The sequence below is a fragment of the Festucalex cinctus genome, chromosome 1, assembly GCF_051991245.1.
Source record: "Festucalex cinctus isolate MCC-2025b chromosome 1, RoL_Fcin_1.0, whole genome shotgun sequence".
Lineage (NCBI taxonomy): Eukaryota > Metazoa > Chordata > Actinopteri > Syngnathiformes > Syngnathidae > Festucalex > Festucalex cinctus.
The window spans coordinates 52032642-52055841 of record NC_135411.1 but is presented as its reverse complement, the minus strand read 5'-3'; the positions used below and the strand labels follow the sequence as shown (position 1 = coordinate 52055841).

Below are 23200 nucleotides of genomic sequence, written 5' to 3'. Positions count from 1 at the left end.
CCCGCTAGATGAAATACGTTGATCATGTGTATGTTAGTAGTTACTACCTACAGAAAATATGCTTCTTGTTTAAGACTGACACAAACACAAATTCAACACACGCTCATCTCTGTCACTGTAGCACAGGGGTGTCCAAACTTTTTCATTTGAGGGCCACATCCAGAAAATCAGAAGGACGCAAGGGCCACATAATGTTAAGAGAAATTGTGTTTAGTCCTAAAAATTGTACAAATAATTTATTTGTGCTTTTGCATATTTAGAAAAATGCTACAGTATATAAACCAATTTATTTGTAATATGGCAGTAGGGTTTTTATAGTTTTGGAATTTTTCATTTTAGTTTTTACTTTGTTTTGAGTTTTGTTTGTTTTTTAATTTAGTTATTTTTAATTAGTTTTCAGGGTGGTTGTTAGTTTTTTATTAGTTTTAGTTCTTTAATAACTGCTTAGTTTTAGATTAATTAGTTTCAGTATTAGTTTTAGTTTTTGTTTTTTTATGTGTATTACTTGTGTTAATATTTAAAAAACACCATGGGCTCAACGTCATTATTCCGGTTTATATCAAAATAAATGTACTAAAAATCATATTTAAAATAATCCCCAAAGGCTCATATAATAAATTAATTACCAAAGACTAAAACGAAGGACAGTTTTCCTATAATTATAGTTTTAATTTAGTTAGTTTTGTAAACATAATGTAGTTTCAGTTAGTTTTCTTTTTTTTTAAAAGCATCTTCGTTTTTATTTTATTTTTTGAACGAAATTGTTCTTGGATTTTAGTTTTTTCGTTAGTTTTAGTTAACTAAAATAAACTTTAATAGCCCTTGTGTTTTTCGACACCTTCCCTTCTTATTTTGACCATCTCCAAACATTTTTGTTTTTATTTTATTTGAACTGAGTCAAATGCCATTTTTAGCATATGTCGCGGGTCACTAAAAAATGGACGGCGGGCCGCAAATGGCCCCCAGGCTGTAGTTTGGACACCCCTGCTGTAGCACATCTTCTGCTACGACTATACTGTATGCTGGTTCACAAAATAAAAATGCATAATCAATTAGCGAGGGGGTGGAAGATAATTGCTAATAAATTTCTTTGATCACATTTTAGTTGAATTTGCAACAAAATAGGTTCTTGCGTGACAACTCTCCAAACACTTGGACAAACCATCAAGGGTGAAAATAATTTAATAAGGTCTTTATTTATTTCTGAGAGACGCATATAGAACAATAGTACTCAGGGCAGAACTTTAATAAGTGAAGTGCGCATTAAGTTTGCGCATGCGCGAGGGAAAAAACGAGGCTACCAACTACCCTATCAATTTGAATGGCGGAGATTAGAGTGGTGACAATATTTGCCTAACTGTACACTTTAAAGCTTGCAAGTCAACTTCCCCGATATCAGTAAACCACGTGCTATGCATGTTAATAAAAAAACAGCAACTTTCCAGCCGTTGAAACGTTTCTGTCAGAGCCAATTCCACCGGATCCAATTCATTTTCAATGACCGTTTCACCTACCCACAATGCACCACGCCGCTACCCATAATGCACCTTGAATTCGAGATGCGCACTTCGCTTATAAGACATGTCTTATTTAAGATTAATTGTATACAGAAAATAGAATTAATTAATCACATATTTCTGCACTACATAAGATGTATACGTTTTTTTCATATATATTTGATCAACATATGACTCATTGAGATCAATTGCAACTCATTAATTTAATGTATAATTTTTTTTGGTAACATCAAGTCCTACCACACACATAAAGTGCAGCATATGGTTACTTTAACTCCCAAGTTTGACACTTGTATCACTGTTCCTCTTTCTGCAGACTCCTCTGCTTGTGTGCAGAGGGCGTAAAAATGATGACATCGTCATGCTCCCACACATTGAGAGTCACCAGATGAGAAGAGTGTGACAGAGCAAAGACGATATCAGCCTCCCTCACGCAGAACAGGCCTGGAAATAAGCAAAGCCAGACTCCATTTCCTAATCGCTATCCCATTTGTGGTCATTAAGCCACTTGATGAAATGTCTCGCTGGCACCATGCTGCGTCACTCCACTATTTCTTTGTCTCCTTCCACCCAAAACTTGGAAGCTGGTTTCACTGTGGCCTCTGATTGGCTGACATGACTCCTCTCCGCTGTCAACACTTTTAGAAGAAACTCACCAGGTCAGCTACTTTGAGTAACATGTGGTAGTAAGTTTAAAGCTGGTGTTTAATGACTTAAGCTGTAAGGCTCATTTGAACTGCAGATATCAGCAGTCACACACTTTAAGGCCAAGCTTTTTCTCACTGGTCAGAGAAGTTTCAGTTTATTCCCTGACACATATGCTCCCACACGCGCACGCAGCATTTCTAGACGAACGACTCTAAGAAAGGATTTAGGTTGACCATGATCTATATATGTGCAAAACATATCTGACAGCTGGGATTATGTGTATTTTATATAGGTGGGGCATGTGCGTGCACATTGGTGTGTTTGACAGTGACAAAGCAGGGCCATTCCAGCAGGTCTGTGGTGTTCACTAACTCTTTCCTCACCTTAGGCCAGAAGCCTTTTTTCTTTCTTTGACACCTACTCCGCTCTCTATCCTCTCTGCCAGCAAGTTCTGGAGGTAACAGAGCGAAAGGAATAAGAGCAGGAGAGGGTCATTGGACAAAAGCCAGTAAAATAGTAGCAGACTGTGGTGGAGGTGTACATCACAGGTTCATATGTTCATAAGGCCAAGGTAAGAAAATCTAACTACCATCCACCTATCAGGTTTATGAACCGCTAAAGCAAACCAGTAGGGTAAACTGGCATCAATATGTATTCAAATGTTTCATTTCCAGTGTTAAAAGTTAAAATTTAAGTCATCCACATTGAGTGGACAACTCTCAAATATGGACCTGTAGAATTTGATTCTGCCAGCACAAAACTCGACAGGGTTTGGGTTGTGGAAAAGGGGCCATAGTTATTAAGGTTTAGCCACTGATCTGAATATATGACTGGATAGCCGACAGGCTAGGACTCTTAAAATTGGGAAGCAACCATATTGCTCCTCTCAAGAAACGTTTCTCAGCATACGATCCTGTAAATTTACAGTATCGAAATTGGAGAACATTTGAGACAGCACTTAGTAGAAACAGCATGATTTAGGATGTTTTAAACAAGAGGACTCCAGACATTTTACAGCTTGCCTTAAATACATGTATACATTCATATGCTGAAGGATGTTTACAGGAGGAAACTTGTATATTTTTGTATTAAAGAATTCTTACTGTAATTCAACATAAGATGCCTCTGCCAAATTTAATATTGGGGTCTAAGGAACTGAGCAATAAAAGAAAAAAGGGTTGTTCAAAGCAGCACATACCATCTACTTGTTATTTTTTATTTTTTTTACTTGTTAAAAAATAGTCACCCCAGCATATTCCATCCATCCATTTTCTTAACCGCTTACTTCTCACAAGGGTCACGGGGGTGCTGGAGCCTATCCCAGCCAGCTTCGGGCAGTAGACGGGCTATACCCTGAGCTGGCCGCTAGCCAATCGCAGGGCACACAGAGATGAACAAGCATCCACACTCACAATCACACCTAGGGACAATTCAGTGTTCAATTAACCTGCCAAGCATGTCTTTGGAATGTGGGAGGAGACCGGAGTACCCAGAGAAGACCCACACAGGCACGAACCAGCATATTATCATCTCTCAAAAGAGAGAATCTCAACATTTTCAGAGTTTTTGTGTTAGATGTCAATATTCTTCATTGGGCAGCAAGAGAATTGTGTATCTTTTGGCTAACCATGATTTGGATTGGATTACTTAATGAATGTCCTTCATTGTGCAATACAGGCTTGTTGATTTGCCAATTCAGACGGAAAAAGTCCTTGCTAGGATACATTTAATGTCACATCCATATTTTTGATGGTGATGTCTAATTTTAAGATTTGTTTGCTACATATTAAATTCTGTAGATTAAATTTGACTCTATTGAGAGTGGGACCAAATAGACTCCGTTTTAGAGTAATATTTACACTTGGAAAAGAGTAAAATAAAGAATTGGAAAAAATAAAAAAGATAAGTGACTCAAGAGTGGAAGAACGAACTCACGACCTTCAGCTTGGGAGACAGCCAATCTACTCCCTGAGCCACACAGCTCCTGCTTTCTGCTAGTATATTGGTCATGTCAACTGCAACTAATTCCATGATTCCAAGGAATGTTCCTAACTCCAAGAGACCAAAAACGATGTCTTAGGTCTCTTGGAGATAAGCAAACAGTAGGAGGGGCATAGCTAAGGTGGTAGTGTGGCAGTCTCCCAAGCTAGGTTGTGACTTTGTTCCTCAACCATTGAGTGACTCCGCCATTTTTTATTTTACTCTCTTCCTAGTGTAAATCGTAGCCTACTCTAAAACTGAGTCTATTTGGTCCCACTCTAAATAGAGTCAAATTTATTCTAGAGTCAAATTTACTCTACAGAATTTAACTGTGAGTATCTTTGCATGTCACTCAGATCTTTTGTTTTGGTGCTTTTATCCTAATCTCAGTCTAAATCCAGGCTTTGTGACACCCAAGTTCCCCTGTGGAAAAGGTCTAAAGTTGCAGTCACCAGCACAATTAGATACTTCAAGCTCTCTGCCACTGTCAGGAGGAGCAAAGGCAACACACGTGCACTTGTGACGCGCACGCACACCACCCCATCCTCTGTGCTGACAGGGACTGGGCAAGAGTTCACTCTGCCATTGTGCTAACGATCCCCCTTCCCCTTTGCTTCCAACCTCACAGCAATGGCAACCATCCATAATGTTCTTTTTATCCATCTTTCAAGTGGAATTTGCCCTTCTTATGTTGCTATTGTGTTCCAGTTCCTCCTTGCACTGGATAGCTAGCAGAATTACCCAATGAGCATCAGCTTCTTCTGTCCAACTCAACAAGCGCACCCAAACTACGAATGCAACAACAGTTCTGTGGGTGTACTGACCACTACTATTTACATGGAAATGTGATCGCTGAACGATTCGACATATATTGACCACTAGCCAGCTAGGGTGACCATATTCCCATTTCGAAAAATAAAATAAAAATAAAAAGGACACTTGCCCCAGCCTTGAAATTGTGGTACCAGTCGCAGTTACACAGTGCACTTCACCTCCTATTAGACACGAAATGCCAACCAGACATTTTCACAAATTTATAAAAACGCCCGAACAGGACGTAAGAAAATGGTCTACTCTGTCCTCCCAAAAGAGGACGTTTGGTCACCCTAAGCCAGCAAGATCATTGTTCTCCCCGATTACGGAATATTTCAACTTCCACCTTATCTGCAGGGTCATCAGCATTGCTGGTGACACCTTCCAACCCTCACACTCCCACTTTAGTCTCCTCATGCCTTCGGGGAGAAGGCACCAGAGCCTTCCGGGCCCACTGTAAGGATGTTGAACACTGTCTACTACTGCCATCACCTACCACTTGCTGAAAAAAGGCTACCTCTGCTGTTTTGCAAATGGAATCATTACATCTACACGCTGTAAAGTTACATACATCACAACTTGCTGCTGACTCTGTTTGCCCGAAAAGTATGCCCGGTCATATCTGCTGTTAGACATTGGCACAACTTTCCATACATCTCATAAGCTACTCTATGATGCAACTTTTTTTTTTTTTTTTTTAAACTTGCTATAGTGAAAATTGGTTTGAGTAATTATTTTGACTATTTAATGAAGATGCAGGCCACCACAGTGACAGATAAACTTGCCAATACAAATCTTACAATTTGGAATCTTTGAATGTTACCAATTATACAAAACTTTACCTGGTTCAACTTTTGCTTTGGGTCAGTTAGTTTTCTATTTCAATAAAGTACAGCGGGAAACTACACAGCATTAAATGCATCAACCAAAGCCAGTCAACAAGAACAAACAATGGAGGAGAATGCATTGTAACCCGCAGAAAAAGGAAGATTGTGGCATTTAATATAAGAGAATCAAGAGCTAAGGCACAGCAGCAGGACACAATATATTTATTCTTGTCACTTGTAGCTGTGTATGCTGAATGACATTATGACAGGAAAGGCTTGGAAGTTGGTTGACATGATGATTAGGAGAAAGGTATTGTGTGCATAGGAGAGCAGGTGTACAGTAAGCTTAGGGACAGGGTACAAATTGTAGGAGATTGTAGGGAGACTCTGGATCAAATTATTTTAGTTAACGAAAACTAAGATTAAAAAAAACAATTTCGTTAATGAAAAAAAAATTAAAAGGGAAATGCTTTTAAAAAACATAATAATAATGCATGTTGCCTTTTGGGATGATTTTAAATGTGAATTTAAGTATATTTATTTAACCAGAATAAGGATGGAACAGGATGTTTGGAGATGGCATTGTGCTCCCAAGTAAATGCAGGGGGCTGGTGGAGGAACATTTACAAAGGAGAGGAATGAAGATAAGCAGAAGTAAGACATATTACACTACTGTATTTATGTGGATGAGAGACGTGGAGGAGGAAGCATGAGGGTACAGGGAGGGAGGGAGGTTGGAGGACTTTAAATATTTAGGGTCAACAATCCAGAGTAACAACAGGAAGGATAACTGGAAGAGGTGGAAATGAAGATGTTGAGGTTTGCTTTTGGAGTCACCAGGATGGATAGGATTTGAAATGAGCTCATCAGAAGGCCAGACAAGGTTAGATATTTTGGGGGAAAAAGTTAGAGAGAGCCGAGTTAGATGGCTTGGACATGTCCAGATGAGAGATAGTGAGTGTATCAATAGGAGCGTGATGAGTATGGCGCTGCTGGGAAAGAGAGCAATAGGAAGACCTAAGAGAAAGTTGATGGATGTAGTAGGGAAGACATGAGGGCAGTTGGTGTTACAGAGGAGGATGAAGAAGATAGACTTTGATGGAAAAGGATTGGGATAAGCCGAAAGGATAAGGTTGGTTTCTCTCATGTACACACCCCCTGGCCACCTCCCGTGACCATCTTTTATCAGGCATATGAGACATCTTCATTGTAAGCAGCCAATTATATGTCACTGATGTTCTGCATCAAGCTGTGAGGGCACCATCACACATGACAGCTGTGGGAGAGTGAATCACAAAGTTCTTTATGCAAACTGGATGCAGGAGGAGCCATGATGCAGAAAATGTGTTACAGTCAAGATTCCCTCAAATTGCCCTCACGATCGCAAAAGGACACGGATGAGCCATTTGAGATTGTTATAATTGTTACACAGACACGCATAGCATGACACGCTCTCTGCCTCATATAGCAACAAAGACCAAAAAATTTAAAAAAAAAAAAAAAAAGCTTTCAAAAGCCATGAAAAGCCTGTGCGATCTGCTCCTCTCCTTGATATTGTAATGAATCTTCTTGGTCTGCTAATGCACTCATAAGTATTCATTACAGAAGGGTGGACCTCAAAGCGGGTGCTGCAAGTGGCCAAATGGATCCCGCGGAAACTTTCTGATGATCAATCAAAAAGGAGAATATTCATAAACATCCCCCAATGACTCACACGACACATGCTTCCTGCAAACCTGAACATGGAAACAAAATCGAAGCTACTGTATTCTGATGATTTCTTTTCCACAAACCGACACAGCTCCCCATAAATCTTTAATCTTTTGCATTATTTTTCATTTTTGTATACAATTAATTCAGTTACAATGTGCTTCACACATTCTGATGGGCATTGGGAGCAGTGCTCCACTGGACCAAGTGTTGGTATTTTATATTTTACATTCATGCACTTTTGAAACAAAATGACCACAAATAAATAGTCTTACCATAAAATCACAGTCTTAGCCCATAAAACCTGCTTGCCTAACCTCCAACCTAGGCAGACCTCTCCGTGTCTTGGACCAAACCAAACCAGCTATAAGTGCAACTTTGCAGACATTAACCAGATTGTACAAATTGGTGCTTCCAATTGGGTTAAGTAATTAGGTTAACTTTTGGTCCCATGTTTGCCTGATTAAGGAAATTCCATCACCTCGTTTAAGAAATTGATTTTTCTTATCTTGGATTATTTTATCATTTTTCATTCTTCTTGTTTCTATATATCCTATCATAGTAGTGAAGAGTTTTGCTTCTTTTTTAAGTTCCCAAGTAGATTAGAAAATAAACATGCACATCAAAACCTGATTGTGTCCTGCGCGTTTTAACAATTTATATTAAACTCTAAGCTGGAAAAAGAACTCACAAACTGCTAAAGGGTAGCAACCTTCATTTTAATGACTCATTTACCGAGGTTGTCATCTGTTATCCTGATAAAATTGATCTTAAAACCGATGTGGTGCTCCGAAAGGCCAGCTTAAGATGAATTTAAATATTAAACTTGAGTCTCCTACAATTAATGAATCAATCAATTAGTATCCTACACGGAAGTCAGGCGAAGGGAGCATTACACCGCCAGTGTACAAGTGTAAAACTCCTCAATAGAAAACAAACTTGCTGCAGCTGCCACACAGGATCTTATTATAATGTGGGATAATGTTGTGGCTGATGGGCGTTTGTGTTTGCAGTAATAATCACCATAGACCAGCATGTTTTAGTATGCAACTATTGTTTGCTCATCATTGTTTTCTCGGCATTAGCTGCAAGCAAAACGTAGCACAATGTGCAAGGAACACCAATGTTATTTTACAAAGTGAAGGCAGAGTGGGAGTTGTCACATTGGAATTAGTCTTTATAACTATCATCTTATTTGTTTCCTGGAGTAAAAATGAGAGAGTAGGCCACAATAAAGGAACAGGGAGAAAAACACTAAAAGAAAGAACATCTTTGCAGCTTTTGGGAAATAACATTAAAGAGATTGTTGCACCTTCCGCCTTCGAAAAGACAAACAACTTGTAGATTAGTGCGCGTCTATCAGCTGTATGCATTGCGCCTCGCAGTAATATGAACGAACAGAAAAATAGTGCTGGCGATAGTGGAGTGTGACTTTTTTCGAGGACGAAGTTTTGTGATGCAAATGTATCACTCTTTTGAACACAAATTGTTTTTAAAAGAAAAACGCTTTATTTCCGTGACCCCAGCCAGCTTGCCGGACTATTTTCCTCTCGACCAAAACCGGACAAGAACTCGTGTCACGGAACGCTGTCAGGGGTCAGTCAGGGCTGATCGCACACTACTAGAGGTGAGGATGCAATACAGATTAATGTCCAAAAATCCGAACTCTCTCTTTAACTCTATGAGAACTGGGCTTCTCTTCTGACGGAGAAACATTCTTTCTTGAAGCTGAGCATTGATGAACAGAGTCACAATTCATTTTTATGTTCCATTTTGCAATAAATACTTTTTAGCCGGAGAATAAATTATTCACTAAAATGTCATGATGTCTTACTAAAAAATAAAAAAAAATAAAAAATATAACCAGACACAGAATGAGTCATATCATTTATGAGAAGATTTGTGTATAACAGATCAAATAAAATGAACTACAAAGCTGTCACTCTGTGTCTAGTGGCAACGGAGGCACTAATTGATTAATTTAATTTCGTCCTGACTCTTGTATGAGGCACGTCTGCATTAAGCAGAAGTCGATTTTAGAGACAAAAAAACAACAGCCCTGTCTTTTTTTTTCCAAAAACTAAAAATGGACAAACATACTCTGAATAGCCCTTGTACACAACTTCCTGTAAGACCACAAATTTCAGAAGACAAGATATAACATGACATATGATGTATCGGGATATATCAGTAAAGGAACCACAATGGTACACTCATCTCTGCTCACAATGTGGCTAAATTGTATACTGTATAATCTTACAACAATAATAAAAGACATAAATGCATACAACCAGTTCAGGGTGTACCCCGCCTACTGCCCATAGCCAGCTGAGATAGGCTCCAGCACCCCCCGTGACCCTTGTGAGGAGCAAGTGGTTCAGAAAATGGATGGATGGATAATTGCATCCAATAAATTTGATGATTGTGTTCAATCCAATTAAGTTCCACAGTAAGCTATGCAGTTGACGTCCGCCATTTTTGTGACAATCATTTTTGATGATTCCAGACCGTCATGGGTGTGCTCTAGGCGTGGTGTGTTTTTGTTTTTTGTTTTTTTCAGTCTCCGCACCTGTTTCTCATTCCCAATCAACGCTTTATAAGGGCTGGTTCTGCTAACACTCCTTGTCGGAGTATTGACCTCGCTACGTCCTCGTCCAAGTTCCTTATGGAGTAGATGCCACATACTTCCGGGTTTCTGCACATCAGCGCCATTTCTGGCCATGCCTGGCTGCGTTCCAACACTCGCACCGCACTCCTGCGCCCCCAACCGTGTGCTCCCACCAAAGTGCTTCAGACAACTGGGACAGACACACTGCTCACTCGCACCTGTCGATGGGAACGCGCAACCGAGGGGCACAAAGTTGCAAGTGCAAGTATTGGGACGCGGCCCTCACGTCGCAATTAAAGCTGATGTGCGAAAATCCGGAATTCCGAAGTCCCGCCTCCTCCATGGCATATACCCCATTCTGATCTCGTGTTCCAAATTCCAGTCTCGTCTCGCTTCTTGTTTCCAGTTTTCACATGGATTATTTTTGCTCCGTATTTTTTCGTTAACGTTTCCTCGGTTTTGTGCCAGAGTGTTTGTTGTTCACGTGTTGAGCCTTTTATTCTCCGTAGTTTTGTTTCCTCAACTTAGAGCTTGAGTGATTGATATTCACGTGTTTTTCTACGTCGCCTTTTGTTTCTGCTCTTAGTAGCTCGCTTTGTATTGTTTGTTTATGGCGTAGTGCGGTTTTGTAGCCTTCGGGTGTATTTTTATTACTTTGGTTTTCCTTGCAGGTTTGGAAGCGACTTTTGTTAATAATTTTTCTCCTGGCTTTGCCCAGCGCTTTGTGTTGTATTTTGCCTTGTTCAAAATTAAATTGTTTGGAATCCACCCTTTGTGTTTCTGCGTTTGTGGGATCCACTTCCGGCACTCCCGGAAATCATTACACAGACTAACTAGCTGACTGAAATGTATCAGGAAACTCAGAAAATAGACCCAAGGACAAATCAAATCAGATGCATGCAATCTAGCAGTTAAAGCGATTAGAAAATCAGCTTAGCATGAATTTGAAAACATTCATCAATACCTTGTGACCTCCAGACCACCACAGCAGTTTTTGTTTTGTTTTGTTTTTGAAGAAGAAGAAAAAAAGAAAATCCCATCATCAGTTAGCAGCAAGGCTCATTAGAGAAAATAAAATCATTTCTCTTTTTAATTGAACCCCCCACATAGAGATGTCTTCAGTTTCATTCGTGTTTTTTTTCTTTCTCTAAGATTATGTATTAAAGTGATAAGCAAAATGAGATGAGGGCCTCAGCCAATAACATCACTGTTATTCATATTCAGGCTGTGTTGGGCGACTGCTTTGCCATTTAAAAAAAACAAACACCCACACCCATGCTCATTCCATAGGCAGTGCCTTAAAAGAGTGGTACATGTGAGAGAGGTCAGTCAGAGTGTGCAATCACTGAGGCCTGCTACGACAACAGTCATTACAGTCACTTTAAAGCCTTCTTCTCCTCACTTCTGTGCCCCTCCTAACTCACACGCCGGATGCTCTAATGGAGTTTGGACTACACCAGAGGGAGAAGGCCAAGGGAGCCAAGAGGATGCGAAAGATCAGGATTGCATCTTGAAATATCATTAGCAATGGGATTTATTCTGGAATCATAATCATACTAATAGGTTTTATTTATCCTTGGCAGCGCCTCATTAATGCCGGCGCCTCTTTCTTTAGGGTCAGCCAGCAGATTCTAGTTAATATAAGCGGAAAATGGAGATCATTGCATGAGATGAGAGAATCCATAGAAATTTGCAACATTTTCTTGGCAGATTGAAAGGAAATGAAAGCAACAAGACGGCGGGGCGAGTAAGCATGATATGACAGCCGACTTGATGTTTTGGAATGCAACCTGACATTTCAACAAATATTTTAAATTAAACTGCTTCTACAGCACCATGTTCAAATAAAACTTCCTGAATGTGAAACAAAAGTTGAGTATAAAGCAAGCAACCCAAGGAGATTGTATTAAGACGGAACTGGAAGGTGAGCGAAAGTGGATGATGTGTCCCAGGTGTGTGCTCCATCCTCAGCACTAGTTAAGACCGAGGCACGGCAACGCCTCAGCCATCCGTCACCATGGAGATAACAAGCTGTCAAGGCCAGAGAGGATCATGGGCCACAGAGGCCGGTCACTCTGCATGAACACCGCAGGAGCCAATCAAAGAAGACGAGACGAGGCTATGTTTGTTTCAAAAAAAGGAAAAGAAAGGGCAAGAAAGACAGAAAGAAGGCAATGTGGTAGGAAATAAATACTATTACGGAGAGTTCAGCTGTGCTGATGTGTGAACGGAGAAGAGGTAGGACACCAAGCGGAGACACATCAGTCAACGCTGCTTTGAATTCGCTACTATAGATTTCCTTCAGGAATGGCTGCACGCTGCAAGTAATTAAAGTAAATTTCACTTACATCTTAAAGTGCCCCAATGGAGCAGGTATGAAGCACTCACTTTTTGCAACCCCAACTTAATTTCCCTTAAAAAATGCCAGTAGAGTATCTCATTGGGACAGGAAGCGAGACACCTGCACAGACAACCGTTAAATAGCTCCTTGCCAGAAAATCCAAGCACTGCAGCCAGCCAATGAAATAAAGCATCACTGCATAGAATTGCATCAGAAAATAGACATCCGGCACACTTTAAGTATTATCAAGGTATCCTGATTATAGGACACAGTACATTTCTATTCTCTCATGTGCGTAGGAGGGAAATTTTAATATTTTTTTTCCATTTTACCAGTTTATTAAAATTGCACACAAGTACTGTAATACACGTTAAAAAAAAACCTAATGCTGAAACTAATAAATAGCAAAACTAATAAGAACTATCAGAACCACCCTGAAAACTAATTGAAATTAACTAAATTTAAAAATAAGAAAAATAACTAACTAAAACAAAACTATAATAACCCTGGGATTCCCATCACCACTTTACAGAAGCAAAGCATCATCCACTTAAGTGGTCTTTACTGGTTAAACTTGGTGAATATTAAAGCTACTCCAGCTAGCTTAGCTTAACAGCTAGCTTGCTGCCCATGTCTCATAACACATCACTAAGCGGTGTCATGTTTTGGTTCCGGGGGTTTGGGTTTTGTTTAGTTTTACGTGTTGTGGTGTTGTTGTGGTGTGCTGTGTTGGCATTGTTTGCTGTCAAGTTCCCCACATCCAAGCCAAGTCTCTCTCTCTCGTCCAAGCCAAGTCTCTCTCACATCCAAGCCAAGTCTCTCTCTCTCTCATCCAAGCCAAGTCTCTCTCACATCCAAGCCAAGCCAAGTCTCTCTCTCATCCAAGCCAAGTCTCTCTCACATCCAAGCCAAGCCAAGTCTCTCTCACATCCAAGCCAAGTATCTCTCTCATCAAAGCCAAGTCTCTCTCACGTCCAAGCCAAGTATCTCTCTCATCAAAGCCAAGTCTCTCTCACATACAAGCCAAGCCAAGTCTCTCTCACGTCCAAGCCAAGTATCTCTCTCGTCAAGCCAAGTCTCTCTCACGTCCAAGCCAAGCCAAGTCTCTCTCTCGTCCAAGCCAAGTCTCTCTCACATCCAAGCCAAGTCTCTCTCTCTCTCATCCAAGCCAAGTCTCTCTCACATCCAAGCCAAGCCAAGTCTCTCTCACATCCAAGCCAAGTATCTCTCTCATCAAAGCCAAGTCTCTCTCACGTCCAAGCCAAGTATCTCTCTCATCAAAGCCAAGTCTCTCTCACATACAAGCCAAGCCAAGTCTCTCTCACGTCCAAGCCAAGTATCTCTCTCATCAAGCCAAGTCTCTCACACGTCCAAGCCAAGCCAAGTCTCTCTCTCGTCCAAGCCAAGTCTCTCTCACATCCAAGCCAAGACAAGTCTCTCTCTCATCCAAGCCAAGTCTCTCTCACGTCCAAGCCAAGCCAAGTCTCTCACGTCCACGCCAAGTATCTCTCTCGTCAAAGCCAAGTCTCTCTCACGTCCAAGCCAAGTATCTCTCTCATCAAAGCCAAGTCTCTCTCACGTCCAAGCCAAGCCAAGTCTCTCTCACGTCCAAGCCAAGTATCTCTCTCGTCAAAGCCAAGTCTCTCTCACATCCAAGCCAAGTATCTCTCTCGTCAAGCCAAGTCTCTCCCACATCCAAGCCAAGCCAAGTCTCTCTCACATACAAGCCAAGTATCTCTCTCATCCAAGCCAAGTCTCTCTCTCATCCAAGCCAAGTCTCTCTCTCATCCAAGCCAAGTCTCTCTCTTGTCCAAGCCAAGTCTCTCTCACATCCAAGCCAAGTCTCTCTCACATCCAAGCCAAGTCCCTCTCAAATCCAAGCCAAGCCAAGTCTCTCTCACATCCAAGCCAAGTCTCTCTCACATCCAAGCCAAGTCCCTCTCAAATCCAAGCCAAGCCAAGTCTCTCTCACATCCAAGCCAAGTCTCTCTCACTTTCAGTCCAGTCATGACGACCAGTCTGCTCACGTCCCGTCCTGTCTTTTACTTGGTTATAGTCAATAAATTTACTCTCATTCTTGTCACTCTCATTCCTGTCTGTCTCCCTGCCTTCCTATTCCGCCATTGGGTCCATCTCCCCTCATCCACTCGCTCCACATATCATGACAAGCGGTAAGAGACGTGATTATTGTGGAGAATTTGCATGAAAAATAAATGAAGAGCAGGCGTGCGTGACAGTTGCATTTCTTTGGTGTTTTACATGCTGTGTTTGTTTTAGAATTCTGGACAAGAGAATCTGCGTAGATGAAAAGTGCGTCCAGCCATGTAAAGAAAGTGCTATGGCCCCAAGTGCTTTCAAATGTGTAGAACTGCAGTGCATCAAGCTGAGGAGATTTGTGTTGCCCCATTTATCTACTTTAGAGGTCTACCATGTTAGACACAGCATTGAGTATGATACACTACAGTTCTACCACTCCAAATGACCACAATATAATAAACATGTGAAATCAATACTTCCCCAACAGTGTCCTTCGTTATCGTCGTATCCTGTTCTCATTTGGCTATGCAAGTGTACCCAATGAAGTGTCCTGAAGTGCATTGTAAAGTGCGCTGTAACGTGTAAGAATAGTGGCGCATGACGGGGAGTGTGTGGGGGTTGCGGCATCAGAGGAAGTGCTCCAGGTGCTCTGCTGCAGGCGTGGGAGACTATTGGAGACGTATGTGTCCGTGCGTGTAGGTGTGCGTGTGTTTGAGAGAGACTGAAGGCCCCTCTTAACTGAGTGGCGGACAGATTTATTGATCTGCCAAGAGATGGTGAAACAGCCTCTTATTACCCTCTCATAAACACACATTCTCTGACGCACACGCACACACGCTCACGCACGCACACACTTCGCAAACCTCATCTGATCTTGTCATCACATAAATGCAGTGTTTATGCTTACATGCATCTTTGTCATTTCGTGTCCTGGTAGAAATGGCCTCAGTTCAAGCAGATGCAACAAAGTGGATGCACACTTGCACTTAGAACCACTGTAGAGATGCACTAAATTAACCTGGTCTGTCTGTTTAACATATTCACAGCAGGCAACAGCAACACACAGCATTCGCTGTCACATTTGTATCTGTCTCACACAGACAAATACAACATCAAATCAAACCAACAACATTGTGTGTTTCAAAACAAGCCAACATAAATAAGTCATACTGGCAATGTAGCAGCCATGGCTAAGGTGGGCTTATTCCCAAACATGTTCACATTATTGAGGGGGTGTGGCTTCGGTAAGAGATGCAGGGGGGTTGTGAAGGAAGGCAACCTTCAAATCTTGCTAGCAGTTTAAAAAAAAACTCTAAACTCTCGCTTTTTTTTTTAAGTAAGAATTTGAATTCCTTAGTATTTAAGAGATCTGAAGTCATTTGTCAATACTAAAGTCCCTATGAAGTAAAAATATGATTTTTTTTATTTTCTTTTGTAAATTTAACACACCATAGACAAGAGTGTGCGACTACAGAGGAGCTCGTCATCAGCTAGCTTACGAGTTAACTGCTTCCTCTCTGCCAGTGGACGGTCAGCGGCTCGTCCACGCCATCACCTCCGTCCTTGTGAATTTAAATAACGAGGCCTAGCTGTAATGTAAAATATGTCTTCCATGGGAGATGCTTTTTCTGGGTGTATGCATAGTTGGCTAATGGCTAGGTAGCTGTATTGGTAAAAATGGTTCTAGCAATAACACCGGTAACTAAGTAACCCGCAGTTGTGTGCGTCATTGGGCACCATTTTAGCCACGTCCAAAAAAAGTGGAATAGGGAAAAACAGACTACCACTATGTACACAGTTCTAAGCAGCAATTTTGCAGTAGAATTCATTTCATGATCAAAAAGAGGTCCAATGGCCTCCGAAGGGTGTGCTATTGTTCGCACACGATAATGACAACTCTTGTGTCCAGAGGCACTTGAACTACAAAACAACAAACCGCAGCAAACCCACTGAGGGAAATGAGCTAAGCTGTGTGTGTCCGGTGACACTGACGTGACGGATGCACACACACGGACAATGTTGCGGCTCAGCGTGATCTTTGCAAGCTCCTGATGGGGAAGGACCATCTTCCGTCCCAACGCCACATCAGTGAGTGCGGTCAGCAAACACAAACATGCAAACTCGCAGATAAAGTCTGCTCCATTGTCGACATACAACATTGCAATGTATAAAAATGATTAAAAAAAAAAAATTGACAAGTATACTTGTCAAAGGCAGTGAATGAGTTTTAAAGACGTTTATATGTTGTTTGCACTCCATCGGGTCAGCAATTAGCAGCACTAGCCCGAAACAAAACTGTGAAGAAGTGAACTAAACTATAACATTTAACTCCTCAATCTAGTGTTGTTTTGTAGAGAGAAAGCCACTATTTGAGGAACTCCGCTAAAGTAGGCCTGAATTTTGACATTAAGAATTCACAAATTTCCTCCTGATCAACTCAAAAATGGTTAAACGTCTTTGGTTGATGTAACAACAACACTGCTAAACCATCATGTTTGAATGAGCCACAAAACAAGCATCACAGGCCAGTCTAGTTGCCATCCAATCCAATTCATTCCAACATCTTAACCCTGATAATCTGCACATGCAAAATGCAAACATTTAAATGCACAAAAAGAACCTCATTTCTGCCAGCCAAGGAAAGGATATGGATTGGAAACCATACGGATGCACCAGCTGCGGGGGCAGGTGGTCTGCTTGAGGCAGAAGAAGACCACGGGCGCCAGCTCGGGGAAGGGCACCACCAGCGTGCTCAGGTCACTTCCGATGCTGGCGTCGTCTCCTGGACCCACTTCCTCGATGATGTCATCAGCCTGCGCCGAGCCGTACTCCTCATGATGCCCTGGCACTGGTGAGGAAATGCCCCCCAGCGGCACAGGACACGCCTCGCTCGTCATGGCAACACAGCCGTGCTCTGTGGAGAGATGAGAACCAGGTGAAGGAAATGACATTTTTAGGTGAATGCTCATATTGATTATTGGTAAGAAATATTGGTGAACATATTTTTCTCAATTTTTTTTTTTTAAATTAACGTTATGTGGTTTATTTAAGTCAAACGTATCATATTAAATACAAAACAGTTTGAGCCCTCTATTTCATGAGAATAATATTTTTTCTCCCGATTGAAACTCTGATGTATATGATCTGACACATGCATTGCATGGTTAATCCATTAGAGGGTAGTGTCAACCAGTTGATGGCTTTTCCAGCAACCATGCAAGATCGCCCCAATTGAGAAAGGAGAGACACAATTACTTGTTAATTATGGGAAATATTCTTTCTGATTTCTGGAAATACTAATATGTTTGATATTCTGTTTATGATTATATTTTTGACAGTTAGAAATGTAAAAATTTAAAGCATTGTGACCGGATGTATCAAATATGACACAAATATGTCATATGTAGAAGTTGATCACCAAAAAAAAACAAAAAATCTTTTTTTTTTTTTTTTTTTTTCCTTTTTCAAAAGGACCAATAAATACTCTATTTACAGAGAATCAGAATTTTCTCTCATATATTTCATGGTTCAGCCTTTTTGGATTAATGACAGTTTTGTATTGAATTATTAAAATTCTTGTAATGTTATGGAATTGATATAATAATGAACCAAATTGCAAGTACTGCTATTTTCAGTGGCCCCAACACTCCTTTGTTCTTAATTTAGCCCAATCACTACATTAATGTGTTTTCTCCACAGCAGCAGGGGGGAATCCTGAAGTGTAATTTACTTTTAAGGCGCTGTGGTGAAAACAATTTAACAGCAGTTAGTGGGCATTTCTTAAGCTTCAAAGTCAAACACATGGGCAGAAGCTAAATAAGCCAAACGAATGTATTTGTGTGTTAAAGGCTCACACAATTGAACAGACCCACATAAAGAGACAAATGCATAAAATACTAGCAAGTAAATATTTTGGGGGGCAATGAATGTGAGAGTGACAAAAAAGCTTTTGGATTTTGGCCTCGGCTTTCCTTTCAAACGTCAAAGCAGCGAGCAAACCTGCAAGTCGGACATAGCAGCTGAAGCCTGAGTGGATGCAAAATAACATATTGAGCTTGGGTGTCCTCTTGCTTTTAACTTGCAGCCAAATGAGGCAGCCAGCGTGGAGGCAAGCCAAGGCTGGGAACACATTTACAAATACACGCGTTAGATTCTAGCCACACAATTGAACGCTGGAAAGCTTTAACAGAGGAATGTTTGGAGATGGGTGAGTGATTATTTTAAGCAGCGTGATCACGTGTGAATGTTCATCTTGATTAATTACTACACTGTGGATGCATGTGTGCAAACATGTATACTGTAGGTGTGTATTTATGCGAAATCCTACTACGATAGGATTAAGTGCCAGTGGAGGGAGAGGCTTTGTCTTTATAGGATAATTATATTAAAGACTATTTATTAGAAAGGAAGAATATAGGACACGAGCAATATAATAAGCAGTATGTAATCCTCTGACAAGATGCTCTTCCAGAAAAAATATTAACAGGCTTTTGTTTCTTGAATCATGTCATAGAAACACAAGAAACAAAGCTTTTCACCAATTTTGTTTTGCACCAGCAAAAAACTGAAATATCGCATGCGTGTACATATATATATATATATATATATATATATATATATATATATATATATATATATATATATATATATATATATATATATATTTATATATATATATTATTTTTTTTTCTTTTTTCTTTTTTTTTCAAGAGCTCATAATTGTTCATTCGGTAGTCTTACCGATTCAACGTCTTATCATCATTGCTCTTTTTTTTTTATTTTATTTTTTTTATTTTTTTTATTTTGTGTGTGTGTGTGCGTGCGTTTGCGTGTGTGCGTTTGCGTGCGTGCGTTTGCGTGCGTGCGTGCGCGTGCGTGCAAATACGTATAAATTTATACTCATTAATTCACCTAAAGCCTTATAAATATCCCATTACCCTTCGCCTTAACCAGGTACTTCAGAATCTTGCCAGAGTCGTGAAGTTTAAATGGTCAGGAGACCAGAGAAAAGGTCAGAAAAAAATAAAGAGAAAAGAAAGATAAATCAAAGTGAAATCCAGCACCGACCAAACACTTCCTGCCTTCCCCATGATTACAAAATCAAAGTCTGACGCCAACCCCGGAAGCCTCTAAATTCCAGCAAATTTAGCGAGATCTCAAGAGACCAGAGGAAAAACTAAAGAGAGGAAGGAGGGAAGGATCGATAAGGCAGAGTGAGATCCATAGAAGCCAGTACATCCAATCCATCAAAGTGAAATCCAGCACCAACAAAACCCCTCCTGCGTGGTTACAAAACCAGAGTCTTATGCCAACCCCAGAAACCTCAAACTTCCAATAAATTGAGATCTCAAGTGACCAGAGGAAAAACTAAAGAGAGGAAGGAGGGAAGGATAGATAAAGCAAAGTGAGATCCACAGACACCAGCACCCACTGATTCAAGGGGCTGTGGGAGGGAGAGGCTACTTCTGTTGAGTTTCAGTAGATGCTGGTGCGATGGATCTGGCATGCATAAGGACCACCACCAAAGAAAGAAGCCGTCAACCGAGGTCCAGCAAAGCGAGCACCGCCCCCCCCGAAATCCCCAGGCCGCGGCAGCACCAAGGCCACCCCCAAGCCACCCGAGCGGACACCGGTCGGCGAGCCGACCCAGACGCCCGGAACACCCCCGCCCCAGCCCCGGCCCACACCCCCGAGCCCAAGGCCACAGCGCCCCACCGGTCCCCAGCCCCCATCCCCCCCACGACCCCCCCGCACCCCACCCAAACCCGCCACCCGCCACGACCCAGGCCCCACCACCCCCGGCCCCCAAACCCCCGAACACACCCCGACCCCCAAAACCCAACCCCCCACCCACCAATACCTCCACCCCCCCAAACAAGCCGCCCCCCCCCGACGACCGCCAACCCCCCCGCGAACCCAGCCCCCCGCGAGCCCTCGCCCACCCCCGAAAACCGGCACCGGGCAGCAGTGCAGAGAGGGAAAACGTGCCCACCCCACCTCCAGCCGTGCGAGAGTAGCACAGCGGCGGGAGGGGGGAAGCAGAGGAGGAAGCACCAGGGGAAAAGGCGGAACACCAGAACACCGAGCCCGGTGGGGAGAGGCCCCGGTCGTCACGCCAGCGTACTAGTGACACCTAACCCTGTTACTGAGTCCGCCAGCTCGCCGACTGGCGAGCTCTACCCTTACACCGTGAATGTGGCCCCCACCCAGTGTATATACAAGTGTGTGCGTGTGGTGCATTAAAATTGGGAGCAGGTGAGTCGGAGCAGAGGGAAAAAATTTCCCCTACTCCGACACACCCGCATCCCCCCCAAAAAATGAATATGTATATGTGTGGTGCATTAAAAAAGGAAATGGAGGGACAAAGTGGTGGGGCAGGGACACAAATGGGGGGGGACCACATTGCTGCCAGGCACTGCAGTCCATCCCCCCTGATGGCTCCCCGCCCCAACTCACCCCTCCCCTTGGACATGAAGTGCATTAAAATTGGAGGGGAGTTGAAGGGTGAAGACGGTGTTTCCACCCTTCCCCACCCCACCAAGAAATGTGTTGTGTGCCCTATGTGTATATTTACAAAGTGTGTAGTGCAAAACTAGTGAAGTGAGTAAGAGGAGCGACCAGCGGGGCCTCACCCAACCCGGCGGGTGTAGGTGGCACGCCCGCCCCCCAGAACCCCCCCCCCCCCCCCCCCACCCCCCCAAGAAAATTAACTAATTAGCATGCAGTAACACCAAGTGTTGATGCTTAGTGCCCACTAGAAATAAATCTTAAGGAGTTAGTGAGTATAGTGTCGTATAGTGTGGTGTGCTCGAGCCCACTAGCAGCAACTAGGTTCCTGACTATATAAAAATAAAAACAATCAGATACAAAATACCAAATACAGAAGCAGCGAAAACAGAAGTTGTAACGATGTGGTGGCTCTCGTTAACAGGCAGAATCTTGGCAGGATTAAGTTGCCAAATTAAGATTAAAATATTCTATGTACATAGACCATATTTGTTTAAATCTTGATACTTGATTTTTATTTAAGGCAGAGATTTTTTCCATTGAGATATAATTTATTAGTAAGTTTAACCAGTGGTCGATATTTAGAGATTGTTTATTTTTCCAATTGACAAGGATTATTTTTTTAGCAATAGTAAGGGCTATAAATATAGATTGAGATTGTTTACATGGTAGCTCAGTTATTGTTAAGTCACCTAGTAAACACAATCTTGGAGATAAAGGAAGCCTACAGTTTAATATATCAGCGAGCTTTTCCAAGATTTTAGTCCAGAAATGCAGCACTGGAGTACATGACCATAAAGCATGAAGATAAGTATCGGCAGTGTTTTGTGAGCACTGGAGACAAATGTCGGAGTCAGAGAGTCCCATTTTTTTCATCATATATTGTGTAATATATGTTCTATGAAGTATCTTATATTGGATAAGTTGCAAATTTGTCTGTTTGGTCATTTTAAATACATTTTCACAGATTTGGGTCCAAAAGTCTGGTTCCGGAACTATAGACAAGTCTTTTTCCCATTTTAAAGTCGGTAAATACGTTTTATTTGTGTATAAAAATAACTTATATATTTTTGATATTTTCTTTATTGTTGTTGGAGAAAGCTTTATAATATCTTTAGCTAAGACAGGCAGTTGGAGCGTATCCTGAAGTGTTGGGATTTGTTTCTTAACCATATTTTTAACTTGCAGATAATTTCCGTTTTTTATTTCATATTTTTGGACCAAGTTTGTATACGATATAAACTTATTATCTGAGAAAAGATGATGAAGGTGTGTAATTCCTTTCTGCTCCAATAAGCTTAAATGGAACGACTGATTATTAAGTTGAAAGTCGGGGTTATGCCAAATGGGAGAGAGCCCACAGGGCGCCAATTGGGAGTTTGTAATTTCTAATGCCTTCCACCAGGCAGTCAGGGTGGCGGCTATCATTGGGTTTTTAAAACAATTATGTCGTTTTATTGATTTTCTAATAAAGAGTAAATCTAACAGTCTAAGATTATTACAATCCTTCTGCTCCAATTCCAACCAACAGTTAGTATCTCTGTTGGGTTGTGTCCATAGCACAAGATATTGTAGTTGATTAGCTATATAATAGTACATAAAGTTTGGTGCCTCTAAACCTCCTTTAGATTTACTTTCCTGAAGAGTAGATAGACTAATTTTAGCTTTTTTTTTATTCCAATAGAATTTTATGATAGCAGAGTCCAGCGATTGGAACCAGTTAGACGTAGGTTTAAATGGAATCATTGAAAATAAATAATTAATCTTTGGTAAAACTTTCATTTTTATAGTAGCTATCCGTCCTATTAAAGAGATCGGAAGATTATTCCAGCGCTCCAGATCACTACGGATACTGTCCAATAATGGTAAAAAAATTTAAAGAAGTTAATTCAGTTAACTTTGGTGAAATTTTAACACCTAAGTATTTTAAATTACCTGTAGGAAAGGAGTAGTGTGGATCCTGACTTGTAGGATTCCATGAATTTTCTGTGATAGGTAATAATGTTGATTTTGTCCAGTTAATAGAGTAATCTGATAAGTGAGAGAATTTAGTTATTAAGTTAAATGCTTCCCCTAGCGAGATAGCAGGTTCTTCTAAATAGAGTAGTATATCATCGGCATATAGATTAATTTTATGTTCTATTGTCCCGGAGTGGATTCCTTGGATCCGTCTATCCTGACGTATAGCTAATGCAAGCGGCTCAATAAATAT

General features: G+C 41.3%; 1 protein-coding gene across 2 annotated transcripts in view; it reads right to left on the bottom strand.

Annotated features, from left to right (window-relative positions):
• cacna1ia (calcium voltage-gated channel subunit alpha1 Ia) overlaps window positions 1–23200 on the bottom strand; it is a 242043-nt gene that overhangs the window by 160777 nt on the left and 58066 nt on the right. For both annotated transcript variants that reach the window (XM_077541159.1, XM_077541150.1), the window contains one exon: window positions 17132–17395. In XM_077541159.1, coding sequence (XP_077397285.1) covers window positions 17132–17378 — 247 coding nt within the window. In that variant the 5' untranslated portion in view covers window positions 17379–17395. The remainder of the gene's footprint in view (window positions 1–17131; window positions 17396–23200) is intronic.